The 14,057-nt window shown below is 41.2% G+C and overlaps 1 protein-coding gene across 6 annotated transcripts in view; it reads right to left on the bottom strand.

Annotated features, from left to right (window-relative positions):
• Positions 1-229: 229 nt before the first annotated feature.
• Positions 230-14,057, bottom strand: part of slc8a1b (solute carrier family 8 member 1b) — a 132,773-nt gene continuing 118,945 nt past the window's right edge. For all 6 annotated transcript variants that reach the window (XM_066671177.1, XM_066671172.1, XM_066671164.1 and 3 more), the window contains 2 exons: positions 11,061-11,336; positions 230-7,317 (listed from right to left, as the gene is read on the bottom strand). In XM_066671177.1, coding sequence (XP_066527274.1) covers positions 6,941-7,317; positions 11,061-11,336 — 653 coding nt within the window. In that variant the 3' untranslated portion in view covers positions 230-6,940. The remainder of the gene's footprint in view (positions 7,318-11,060; positions 11,337-14,057) is intronic.

Consider the following 14,057-nt stretch of genomic DNA (forward strand, 5'->3'; position numbering starts at 1 on the left):
GATATGGCCTTTTATATCATTTCCTATTCCATTTGCAATTAACTTTGGCAAATCTGCCTTTACAGAAACAACCCCCTGCCTACACACACACACACACACACACACACCTGACCATAAATACTGGAGGAGCAGGTGTTCACCCACAAACTGAGTGTGTGTATATTGCTGCAAGAAAGAGACACAGCAGTCTATGAGCTCTAAACAGGATTTCCCAAACTTTATTTCCTGTGTAGAGGTGTACCATAGGGGGCAATCACAGTTAGTGGACTTCCTTCTTATTAGTTTGAGTGCAAAATAAAGGAAAAACAAAACAAAACAAAAACCAAACAGGACAAAATCATATTCTTCATAGTTAAATGAAAACAAACTAGACAATCAATAATAAACAATAGGAGGAGGAGGAGGGGGAGGGAGAGGGAGGGCCTGAAGCAAGAGAAAGAGCAGAAGTTGGCGAGAAAGAGAGATGGAATGAGAGAGGTTAGACAAAAGGTTAGACATATGAAATACAGCCTGAGAATGGCGTGACAATCTCTGCAGTCCCACGCTGTCTGAAACATCACTGACTCGTCACTGACACTCTGTGTAGATCAGATGCGATTCTTAGATGATGCAATCTAGTCTGAGCTGGAAGGTAGTGTTTACACAAGCAAATCTGATCTCTTTCTACTTTTTATGAATCAGATGTTCTTTTTCTAACCAGCAGAAAAACGCAAAGGAACTAATACATTCTGATCATGAGGACTAAGTGTCTGTATTTATTCTGTATCTCAGTAAGAAATAACCAGCATCTGTCTGATCTTTACACAAGCAAGAAGAGGAAGCAAAGCAAAACAGTCTGGCCTCGGTGACAACACAATCAAGTCTTACCTTTTTTCCCATATGTCAAATAACCTTCAACAAATCTAATCTTTTTAAGATGTATGTTAATGATGTCTGATTCTGGAACCACTGTTTTCTGACACAGGCAAACAGTTCCGATCTTTATCTTTATTGTTACAGATCTCATTTTCTTCTGAAGCATAGAAAATCAAAACAATCAACTGACCACAGAATGTCAGAACATGCAATCATAGAACCAGTGTGGTCTGATTACCGACAATAAGCCTTTATGAAAACATTTATGCAAATTAATCACTCTCATATACATGTAATGATAATCAGACACAACTACATTCAGCTGCTAAAGACATAGGATCCAGTGCTTAATTTTGCAATGGTGTCAAACTAGTTATTATATTGGAATATGAATATTCATATCTGTCAAAATAGATGATGGATCAGACATGGCTCCAGCCCAGGACGCTTGTTAGTGCGAAGTGTCAGTAAAGACGTAGGTCAGAGATGGCGCGAAAGAGGGCAAGAGAGGGAGCATGATAATGAGGGAGAGAAAGAAAAACGGAGGAGTCGATAGAGAGAGCAAGGAAATAAAACAGTATTATCAAAGATATTATTAAACCCCTGAAAAAACTAGAGTCCATCTGAGCAGTGGGGGAAAAGAAGGGTCCTGGGGACAGGGTCTCCAAATGACTGAGACACACACACACACACACACCAGGCACAACATGTCACAGACATCCTCCAGATGTCACTAAGATGGATTGTATACATTTTTCAAAATCTGGCACAAATTCATACTTGATATGTGTCCCCTTAATGACTTATTAGTGTTAGAAACCTCCCCAAAGACAGACAGACAGACAGTGGGACAGACAGTCAGACGCCCACACACACTGCTCAGCGAAGGAGTAAAGGACAAAACAAGCATCAAAGCGAAAAAGGACTCATCCAAAAAGGCAATATTTGTCATTCTTTTGAGTTGACAAAGGGTTTTAAATAAATATGCACTGCTCTGTGATAATGGCAAGATTCAAACTGTACAGTATATACATAAGAACTCTTCAATGACAAAATATCCTTTGATGTACAATAATCTCTTATTATGTCAAATAATACAACCATGGCAACAAGCAAGAAGAGGCATTGTAATTATCCTTATCATCACCACCATCACAACCATCATCACCATCATCATTATTATTATTATTATTTGTATTATTGTACAAGTACCCATGCATCCCTCATGATTAGACTTCCAATGTACTGACCAGAACGACAGATACTGCCTTTTTCATTTACATGTGCAAGTTAAGAGCTAGATATTTCAAAAAAACAAAAAACTCATTCAAAACAAAACAGAAAATTAACAAGAACAACAAAAGCAAAAACATAAACGAAAGTCCAAGTATCTATACAGCTTTCGAACCTCTGTCGACAGACATGAACGAATGGGTTACTGCTTACTATATACAGACAGGTTAGCATCCATGCACAGTGTCAACAAGTAGCACGTTAACATTCCAAATAGGGACATGAGGGGAGACTTTAAAGGGGAAGTAAGGAACAATGGGGGTGGGGGGTGGGGTCTCGGCCACAGGTGTAGGCTCTGAAATGCAGTACCGCCCGTAATCCCGGGATGAGGATTTTTGGCCGTTTTAAATATGAAGCCGCAAGGAGACTAGGGGGCGATGTGGAACACACCCTAGGCATCCCACCTGGGCAAGCCCCTTGAGTGCAGACGCGCGCACACACACACACACACACACACACATTTAGGTGCAGACACATCTCCAGACAGGTCGCTGCGGTCAGCAGCCGGGCGTGAGTGGCAGGAGGCACGAGAAGTTCGTGACGCTTCCCTCCACCCGCAGCGGGACGCGGAGTATGGCTGTATTTCGCATGAGTCCACCGTCCTCCTTTTCAGCTAGTTTGTTCTTTGAGTGCCAGGGTCCAGGAGAACGAGTCATTATTCATTTTTTGTTTTGTCTTATATCGTGTTTCATAAGTGTTGGGTCCTGAAAATGTTCGCACGAGGGCAGCTCTTCTTCAGCGTTGACGTCATTCAATTTTCCGAATAAAAAACAAAACATGGGATCCAGTGCAACCACTTCCTTTTATCCTTTTAGGTGATTAAATGAAAAATTATGAGGCATCCAGCACTATTTTGATATTTTGGTGCTTGAACCCAGGAAAAAAAATCAAATTCAAAACAGCCATTTCAGAGCTTTTTTTCAAAAGACTACAAACCCTGGTACACTCCAGTTCCCAGAATTCCCTTAAACATAAACCGATACACTGCATTTTCCCTGTAAATGCAAATCTTAAGTTGTCCAGCCAGCCAAGAAAAATCTGAGAGACACAGAGAGCGAGGGCACAGGCCGTAACCCTCGCATCCAAATCTGAACCTCACGTATAAATACTCATAAGAAAGGCCCCGGACAGAGACATTTTTTACTCCTAGCTTCTCACAGGGACAATTATTTGGTGGTGGTATAAAATAACATCAGTTAGAAATACAAAACCCACTTTCTGCAGCTGGGCAGCACTGGAATTCTCATCAAGAAAGACCTTTTCCCTTTGGCAGATTTGGAGCAAACTAAACTACAAGTCAGCCATATTAATGTCATCTGAAATCTAAAGTTAGACTACTCAGTCTTAACGCTAGTTCGGCTCTAGTCTAATTTCCCCAGAGATCGAAAAATCTGGACAAGACAGAGAAAAAAAATCTTGTCGTTTCATTTTTTCCCCCCAAAGTTTAAAGCCATTCTAATGTGAAATGCTTTGTATTAAAAACCTAGCTATTCTAAAGACGTTTGGTGTCATACCCAGACTAGATCTATGACTTTTAAAACTGGCCTAAGTCTAAACTTGTTGCTTCTAAAACCCGGCTTATCTGCAGTGTTTGCCCTACACGTCCAAATACGCAGCAGGTTATGAAATAATCTCAGCAGGACTGGAGGGACCACATGCCCCCGTAAACTCCACACAGATGAAAGGTGTGTATATGTGTGTGTGTATGTGTGTGAAAGACTTGAGTAAATGTGTGAGACCATAGCTACCAACAATGATGCATATATGCCTCGTTTGCATGGTCGTTTTTATGTGTGCACATTTGGATTTGGGTTTCTGGGCGGTTGATAACAGTCGTCAGTGTAAACTCTTGTTCTGCAGTCAGCAGTTGAACAGCTGGAATGCAAGCAATCTACGGAAATACTGAGGACTCCTCAGAAAGAACAGTGGAAGTCTGATCTGTCAGGGGCCTGCTGCATTGTATCTGACTCCTCTGCAAAAAACCTGTTTACTTTCAACCCTCCTTCTGCTACTGGTACTCAGCTAAGATGTTTGAGGACTGCATCTCTCATGAAAAAGGTGCATAAATGTGTAGACCAGTGGTTCCCAAAATGATTCCTAGAGGAGCTCCACAGGTTTCTCTATATTTGCCACAGATCTGAAAACAATCCAGAGTTGACTGGACAAGCAGGTACAAGAGGGACGAGAGTTGGAATACAGTCAGAAAACTGTGGAGTGGCTCCTGAAGACAAGATTGGGAAATACTGAGGTGGACTGGTGGTCTCCAACCCTGCATATGATTTGCCCAAGCCTGGAGTTCTATAAGGTGTGTTTGAATAAGAAAAAAAACCCAAACTCTCAGGTCTCCACTGCCCCTATCCAGGCCATAACTAACCTCCATATTTAGCTGAGGTTGGTTCCAAACATTGGGAGAGCCACCGTATCCATGTCAAATAATAGTAAGACTAACATTTCTTCCAGGATTAGGCTTGGAATCTGATCTATCCTCAAGCCAAATAATCGTTAGAAAATAACTGCTGCAGGACTGGAGTTAAGCACCAAACACCTAAACCTCTGATCTAAGTTCTCTGGACAGTTTGAAGTATTTCCTGGCCCAGTACCCCTGAATCAGCTCAGTATAAGCTGGGTAAATACCTGATGTGGTGGTCAAGGGGAGCTTGGCCAGGGAATGCTTGAAATTGTGCAGAAGTAGGGTTGAATTCCACTGCTGCAGATCCTGCAAGCAAACTTAGGATTGGCCTCAGCAAGCATCTTCCTTGATTTGTCAAAAAAGATCCCTGTAGACCTCACTGAGTAGTTTAGCACACAGTCGAATATGGATACCCACAACCATGTTTATAGAAAGCTATCTTTCTTCAAAGTATCAGTATGCGAGCAAAGGCCTGTTTTCTTTCTTAAAGGAGTTCAACTCTGCAGTATGGGAGCTCTCCAGTAGAAGACCTGGAGAGACATTCAGTCTTTTAATAGTAGCATTAACTAGCTTGAGTTTCAGGCGATAAAATGGCTGAATAGAGTTTGACATGTACAGGCTCACCTCTATCTCAGTTTCCACAGTTTGTAACTCTGAACCTGCAGCAATGAGAATGTTTGAACTGTGCCTTTGCAGAAATTGACATTTCTCTACAGTGACCAAAGAGAAAGACAAAAAACGTGTCTTTGGGCCAGACCACCTGGTAAACTAGCCCACTGCCTTAGCCTACATTGAGACCCCTCATAGTGTTTTAAGTTTGTTAAACGGTGGTGCTGTTTTATCTTTTTCTTTTCTTTACAGTTTCTTTTAAGTGTTTGAAATTTTAGTGAGAGAAGACGTCTATTGCTCTGTCTGTAGCACAATCTTCTGCCCTGTAACTAAAACTACAGCAGCCTCAGTCCCAGTGCTACACTGTTTATTCTTTTTCACTTGCTCAGACACATCTGAATCAGGTGTGTTTGAGTAGTGGAAATACTAAACTGTGTAGAGTTCCTCTAAGACCAGGACTGAGAACAACTGGCCTACACAATGTACCCGGTCTCTGGGTTGCCACAGTTTTCGTTAAAATGAGACACTTTCACAGATTAAATTAATCTAGTTTCAGCAGTATGCCAGCAACTAGGAGCTGAAAATGGCTTCAAGACTACAAAAGAGGGCCTGATCTGTTAGAAAGGAAAGCCTGTCCAAATACATTTCTCACAACTTTTCACTCTTTCCAGGGTGTGGACACAGCTTGTCCTCTTTAGGTGGTGAACCTATTTGTAAAGACATGTTCATAAAGATCTTAAGCCTTGAAATATACACAGTCATCACAACTACATTTCCCAGAGTTCCCAGGATCTTTCCAAGCTGCTGGGCTGGTTTTATATCACCTTGATAATTATTCAAGTTTTACACTTCAACTAAAAAAAAATTCCAGTGGTTTCTCATAATAAAGCAATTTTCAAGCTTTGAAAGTGGCCTAAAATCATTTCGGTGGAAAGTGTGTGCTTCTAAAACTATTACAATTAGACAGACCTCAATAATGATCTTCTGTTGGCTCTTTTGGGGCACAAGAGTAAAGGAGAATTTAAGATTTGTTGTATGAGGTTTAGAAATTTTCTTCATCAGGTCTTTCTATGAGAAGGAAATGACAGCACCCATGATGGAGAATGTTGTAGTGTCACATTTGTTTGGGAAGTGGTATAGCATTAAGGAAAAAACACTGCTTTCAGTGTGATACATTGGAGTTCCTGACCCAAATAAACTCACCAAACAGGGCAAATCTAACTCTTTCTGCCTACCACTGTAACATGATTTTTTTAGCTTTTTTTAGCTTTGACATGAATAATGTTTTTAAAAAATGTTACTGTGCAGTTTTTTTTTTCACTGAAGCACACATTTCAACACCAAAAGAAGTTCTGAGAACAGCACTGGAATTTTCCTTTAAGAGCCCCAGTGCTTAACATTCCTCCAGACAGCCAATAAGACGCTTTCACCAGCCAGCAATTGTCCAATCACATTCAGTCCTTCTACAAGAGAATGAAATGCTGGAGAGCTCCAAACAAACAAACAAAAAGATCAAACAAAACTTAAAAAAAAAAAAAAAAGCAGCTTCGCAGAGTTCGGGCCAACGTCGTTTGCTTCTCATCTCCATAGTCTTTTTTCCTTAATGTTTTTGTTTATTTGTTTGTTTGTTGTTGTTTTGAATATTTTAACCTGTGTGTACATATGCGAGGTGTGTGTACGCATCTCCGTATGGACATCAGTGTTTGTGTTTGTTTCTCTGTATATATGTGTGTGTACGTGTATGTAAGTGTATGTATGTGCGTGGGTGTATGTTTAGAAGCCCTTGATGTGGCAGTAAGCCTCGAGTGAAGAGAAGAGGATGTAGACCAGCCAAAGGCTGACGAACAGCATGGTGGTCAAAGCCTTGGCAGTCCGAGGGCCACCCAGCTCTCCGCCGATGTCCGGCCGACGCCGGTACATGAGCATGGCCACGCAGATGAAGGCGAAGATGGTGAAGAGGGTGACAGAGAAGGCCAGGTTGCCTGGCTGCACCTGGAAATCCTTGCCCTTGGACTGGTGGTAGATGGCGGCGATAGACCATGCCAATCCAATGCCCAGGAACACGTTGACTGCGTTGCTGCCTGTCACATTCCCGATGGATGCGTCTGCATACTGGTCTTGGGTGGCAGCCACCTTACTGGCGAAGGTGTCTGGAGGGAGGGGCAGAGAGAGAGAAAGAAAGGGACAGGGAGAAGTAAGGCTGGAGTTTAAATTTAGAAGATCTGCATTATATATTTATCTCAGAAGGTATGTTTTAGACGATGTAAAACATGGTAAAATTTAGCAGAGGCAAAGTTGGCCATGTGCTTGGCCATGTTCAATCACACACACATACACACACACAGACACACACACCATCTGCTTCTACTCATCCCCTCCCTTCTCTCTGTGGTTTAGAATGAGGCTTTATAATGCTGTTATAACATTGTGGTTAACCTCTAATTTGAATGCGAATTTGAGAAGTCTATTATACATCAATAGCATGGTTACGTCCATTTATCTTCCATCCATCCATCCATCCATCTATTCATCACACAAATGCACACTTTTCTCTGCTCATAGATATAAAAATGAGTACTACCACCCTGATTATTCATGAAGTCATAGGCAAACATCCACTAAATATTATAGCTGTGGAAATAAACATCTGAAATATTCACACTGTCCTAAACATCCATAAACCCAACTCTATTCACATAGCCCTTCATAACAAATATCCACAAAATAACTTCCACATCAACAACCTGCCTCTGAACGCTACATTTCTCAGCAAAACACTGCTGTTCACACTCCATTTTCACCTATGTATACACACTCTTTCACAGCAGAAATCATGTTGCATTCTCTGGACACCTGGAGAAAAAAAAAAAAAAAAGAAAAACACATTTTTTCCGGTGTCCACTAAGAGAATGCTTCTCATCTATCTGTTAGTCATTGTCTTGTCCTTCATCAATGAACAGTTTTTGACTACCGAGCTACAGATGTGCAGGTATTATTGGGTGGTCTACCATTCTCAACCTAGCTGTGACACTCAGCCATATTTCTATGTTATATTTGATTACGTTCATGTTTGTTGCTATGTGTTGTCTGTTGAGTTATAATTTTATTCTCACTATTTAATGTCATTTTTTCCTCTGAATAAATCTAAAAAGTATGTTAAAATAAATGAAGCAGACGTTGGCCTGCATTCGAAATCTTGAGCTTACACCCAAATTGTGCCACAGCCTTTTGTAATTTGAAACAGTTGAGAGGGTAATCAAATTATCTGACATGAAGGAACAGGCAGTTCTTGAGGTGATTCTAATGTGGTCATTGAATGGATCGGGGTTTGTAATGAAGTGGCTAGTAATGCTCCTAGATACATCTGAACTAAGTGATATATTGTTCCACAATATATGGGCACAATGGACAATAAAGAGTGGGATGCAGTGGTAAAACATTCTCAGGCTCAGACCCTTTTCATTAACTCTAAACTACATCTGATCTCCAGGGAGTAGCAGCCCAAAGCTCAGCTGAAACCTTTCAGAACACCTTCACCCCCGATCGGAAATAGAACTGAGCTGGCAGGAGCTCTGGGCTATAAAGCTGCCATGTCTGATGTACAGTAGCAGTTCATCCAATCCACTGCTTTGTTTTTTTTTCCCCATGTAAACAGGCAGCTGAGAGCCGGCGTCTCCATGGCATTTCCATAGTGATACTGGGCCTGGTCTCGGACGGTCTGCTGCTCTCTGGTGCCAGGCAGTCTGCTATCGCTAACGTCGCTAACGTAGGCGTTGTGGCAACGAGCTCTTCGTCCCACAAGTCCCACAGCGCTCACAGACTTCAAACCTACGAGGAATTCGGGAGAGTTATGGATTCCCAACGGATGAAGATTCCAGAGCCATGGTGGATCTGAAGTTGCCAATGATATGAAAAGCCATAATGGAGGCAAAACTGCCAAAGATTTCAAAACAATTAAAAACAAGTAACGGCCAATTACAACACTTTGTTACATGACCCTGAAGGAGGAAGACTGTAAAACAATGTCTTACAACTCCTCTGTAGATACTGTGACTTGTGTATAACAGCACACACTGTGATAATATACAGATGGTGTTTATAGGTTCACTAGCACCTACACTGCAAGATTAATCTAACATTTCCTCAGAAAAGAAAGCTATTAATCAGGAGATTGTAGTCCTTTACTGCAGAAGCAGTCTGGACTCTCCTGAGAAGGCTTTACACTAGATGCTGGAACACTGCTGTGAGGATTAGATGGCATTAGAAACATTAATGAGGTCAGGTACTGATTACTCTTCGATTAGGTCCGACATCCCAAAGTTACTGGATGGAGGGCCTCACTCCTGAAAATTCAGTTCCACTGCTCCAGCTGAGAACACTGAGTCTGACATGTGCATCTGCTCCAGAGCAGGACGGTTCATTACAAAACATGAAAAGAAACAGCGAAAACAATAAAATGACCTCCTTTCTACTCTCCACTAACTTCAATAACGGCTGGAACAGCAATGTTCCAACTTCTACTGTAAAGCGCTCTCAGAAGAGAGAGAGAGAGAAAGAGGAGGGAGTCTGCTGCTGTTATGCCCTCTCAGCATTTTTAAACTGTCCAGCCATGTGTGGAATATTAAACACACACTGCACCACCAACACACTACACCTATTTACTATTCTCTCTCTCTCTCTCTCTCTCTAGCATATGTTTTGTCATAGGATCTACAGGAGGACTGTTAGATTCCAATGCATTACTCTGCTCTTCTGTCTGAATCGGAGTGAGTTATTCATACACAGATCATATTTAAGCTTCAGTAATCATCTTATTTCACTCGGGGTTTGTTTAAGTGTAAGACACTACAGACACAAGCCTCATATACTTTTGTCTCTCGTATAGTTTTTCCCCCAGATAACAGGGTAAATAATCTGATCCCATTATCCCTGTGCTCCGAGAGTGGAACTATTTAATAAAATAGTCAGCTTTGTCTGAAAAAATGTGAGTGATGTTCCCATGCTACAGCAAAGCTGAGGCAGAATCACAAATGCCTTTCTACACTCTCCATAGGGGACAGGTTCAGGCATAAAATAATGATTTCTGCACTCAGGTGGTCACGTGTTCCATGTTAAAAATAATGTTTAGTCAGTGATAAGGTTCACATTTCCAAGTCGAATTAGTGTCTAATTATTTTCTGGGTGAAGTAATATTACTGTTATTATCTGTGATGTGCACTATATAGGAAGTACGGTGCTATATGGAACATGGCCAAAGCTCCTGAACTGACTGACCCAGCCGAACAGAGATCTGTTTAAATAACACAATGCAGATGAATAGCCCAGGGATCCGCACTTAAATTTCTTTCATTAAATGTATAAATGAGCACAAAGAGTGTTGACAGAAAAAGCTATTTTTACAAATAAAAACCACAGTTATTATTTGAGTTGTGTGTGAGGAATGAGTCCTCAATATGACGTACACTCTGTGACATCAGCTGCAACCCATGAATAGTAACTTATCTGCAGGCCATTTTAAAATCCCAATAAGGATACCGATAATGTGTCCTTTAATTGTATGTGAAGTCAGTGTGTATTTAAAGGATTTATCCTGGTTCAGAGGTAAAATTAATGTGGAATGCCTGCAGTAGATAATAATATGCAGACCACAAGTGTGTGTGTGTGAGTGTGTGTGTGTTATGTTGGTGCAGGTGCAGCTGTATCTTCTCAGTAGCTTGTAGGATGACAGATGAGGCTACACTAAAGCCAGCAGGACCCAACTTCCAATTAAATTATTTATTAGAACCAGAGCCACCTACAGACAGACACGCACACACACACACACACTCTCTCTCTCTCTCTCTCTCTGCTCCCCACTCACTATCTCGTCCCCACATAGGTCCCCGTCTCTGACCTGGTACTGATGTTCCGAGGGCGACAAAGACCACAGCAGTGACAGAATCCTTGAGTCCGACCGTGCAGCCGAAGTGTGAGGCCAAGTCCCCGATAAACGCAGTCAGGATGCCAATCATGCAGATGGACACCACAAAGCAGGCCCAGCCGTTCCAGTAGTCAGTGGGAGGCACAAAGGCGAACAGGACCTTCCAGAAGACGGTCAGGAAATGCATGACATAATCAAAGCAGGATGGCAGCTTCTCCTCGCCACACTCTTCATCGTCGTCATCCTCACCTGCACAGATGGGGGTGGGGAAGGGTTATTAGAAAGAGAGAGAGTGGAAGGTTTGAGCTAATGTGCTCAAGAACCAGTGAGAAAACAGTGCAGTAAGCTTCTGTTTGAAATACACACACAAACGCAAACACCACCCCCCACACTCCACACACACACACACACACACACACTACCATCAAAGTCCAGGGCTTCTGTGTTTTGTGTGAAAAGGAGTGGGTCCTTCTCTCTGAGCATAAAAACCTACACAACGAGAGAGAACAGCACTCTCTCGGAGGGAGAGAGATAGAGAAAGAGACACTGTTTGTTATTGTATGGAGGCATTTACTTTGAAAGCAGCTCCTTCGTCAGGTGAAGCACTTTACAGAAGGATTATCTGCCACTGGGTGTTCATAAGATTCAGCTTCTCAGACACTGGAGCACAAAGCCAGATGGATTTAAACTGTATCAAAGGATTCACTCATTGTTTTGCTCCTGTACTCACTTTCAATTCAAGTGACGGCTATAATAGGATCCTTGTATTTATAAATGTGGGGTAGAAGCTGGAAAAAAGACATTTCACTTGGATTGTCTCCATAGAAAAACACGGTCATATACAATGGGGCACCTGGAAGCAGCCATGGTCCTCACGCTCAATGCCAAGTGTTGGCTAGTGGGAGTGAAATTGTGCTTTCTGAGGGGACAAGGATTGTCTTCAGTAACGTTCATGAGGCTGAATGTTTCAACATCATGGGTAAAGCCTTCCTAGAAGAGTAGAGACTTTCGCAGCAGTTACAGTCTGATTATTACTGTTCTTTTCTACAGAAATGCTGGACAAACAGGGGTCCAAATGTGTATAGGGTATATGGAAAAATCATTGGATCATTTAAGCAGTGTTGGCTTTTGTTGTGTGAGATATGTATATTAAGTAATTTGTGTAAATCATTTAAATTGACTCATGATTTGAATTGTTTAATACAAATGACTCTTGTGGTTCATACATGGCAATGGGCTCTTATGGTTCAGCTTTATGATAATGGAAGTTTATTTGAATCTTTTAAAGACAAGAGAGTGTTGCTAGAGTTATAGCACAATTAACATCATGCTGGACAAATAGGGGTCCTAAAACTTTGGTCCCTATAAGGTATATGGCAGCGAAAAATCATTGGATCATTTAAGCAGTGCTGGTTTTTTTGGTTTGTGATAAAAGGGAATTGTGTGAAACTTTTAAGGAGTTGACTCTTGATTCTATACATGTTCATTGGAACTGATTCAAATTGTTTAATAGAAATTAATTTGATTTGAATCTTTTAATTGAGCTGACTCATAATATGACAATAGGAAAATGTTTAAATGACTCATGATTCAGATACAACATTACAAAAAGTGATTCGTTTGGAGTAAAATGAAACCTTTGGTGAAATCGTTTTGAAAGTTTTATAGAGATAAACTCAGACAGAGATTTTGCCCTGAGGATGAGGTGATATGTGTCCGTCTCCAGCCTCAGAAGAACCTGCTGGGATATTAAAAATGATTTATAGATGTGTATGGATATTTTATCATATTCAATCTCCTCCATATCCTCTAGCTTTGTGACCTTCCATAACAGCCAGAGAGAGACACTCCAGGACAGAATTCATTTTTATGGTACGCACACATACAGTATGCACTGTACACACACACACACACACACACACATATATACTGGCATGTATTTCATATGCTTCACCTAGTCCATATAAGGTAATGAACAGGTTGTGTGTATGTGGTTTATTGTTGTGTACATTAAATGCTTATTTAAAAATAAACAATAAAAAATGACACATTTCAGTTAGACCATATATATTTGACATTATAATTATTATTACACACACACAGACTAACGTTCACGTACATGTCCACACCTTTTACCCGCACCTCCTCGGGTAAAAGGCCTAAAGTTCCAAAAGGGCTTTAGGAACACAAACACCCACTCACCAAACACCTCACACTGTACAGACGAGCTGAAATCCATAAAAGACCCGGGCTCAGTGTTTGTGTGCTGTATCTGTGAGTGTGTTAGTTTTGTCTCCGTGGTAACGGTGTGAGAGCAAACCATGCCTCAGTCTTCGTTCACACATTTCACACTTGGGTGCCCACGAAACTGACACACACACATGCTGCTTATCTTGTGGAGCTCTAGATCTTTAAATCCACAGATAAACTGAGCATGAATAAACACACCATGGTATTTAGGAGCCTTTAAACCATAACTACTTCAGTTTACTGCACTTACTTTAGCCCTTAATAATGTTTTGTGTGTGTGTTTGTGTGTGTGTGTGTGTGTATAACACAGTAACTTTATTATATGACACTGTTAATAATAATTGTAATTGAGAAATATACACATTATGGGCCATGCTTACCACTGTGTTACGTCACCCATTGTTTTAACAACACACTCAATAAGTGGGAACTGAGGAGACTAGGTGCTGAAGTATTAAAAGCGAAATATTTTCCCATGCAGCATCTGTAGACATGCTTTTACAGTGCCTGCGCAGATGTGCAAGTCAACAATGCCATGATCACAAATGCTCCCATGTACCATCATGGATGCTGGGTTATGACCTGTGCACAGATGAGAAGCCAGTCTGTCTGTAACCGGGAGTATTCTGTGTCAATTATTTAAAAAGAGAAATTCACATTTTGAAATGTGCTTGTGTTGTGTTTCTCTGCAATTAAACAGCTGTGGAATTCCCTGTGAAG

This window comes from Hoplias malabaricus, chromosome 1, assembly GCF_029633855.1.
Source record: "Hoplias malabaricus isolate fHopMal1 chromosome 1, fHopMal1.hap1, whole genome shotgun sequence".
NCBI classification, from domain to species: domain Eukaryota; kingdom Metazoa; phylum Chordata; class Actinopteri; order Characiformes; family Erythrinidae; genus Hoplias; species Hoplias malabaricus.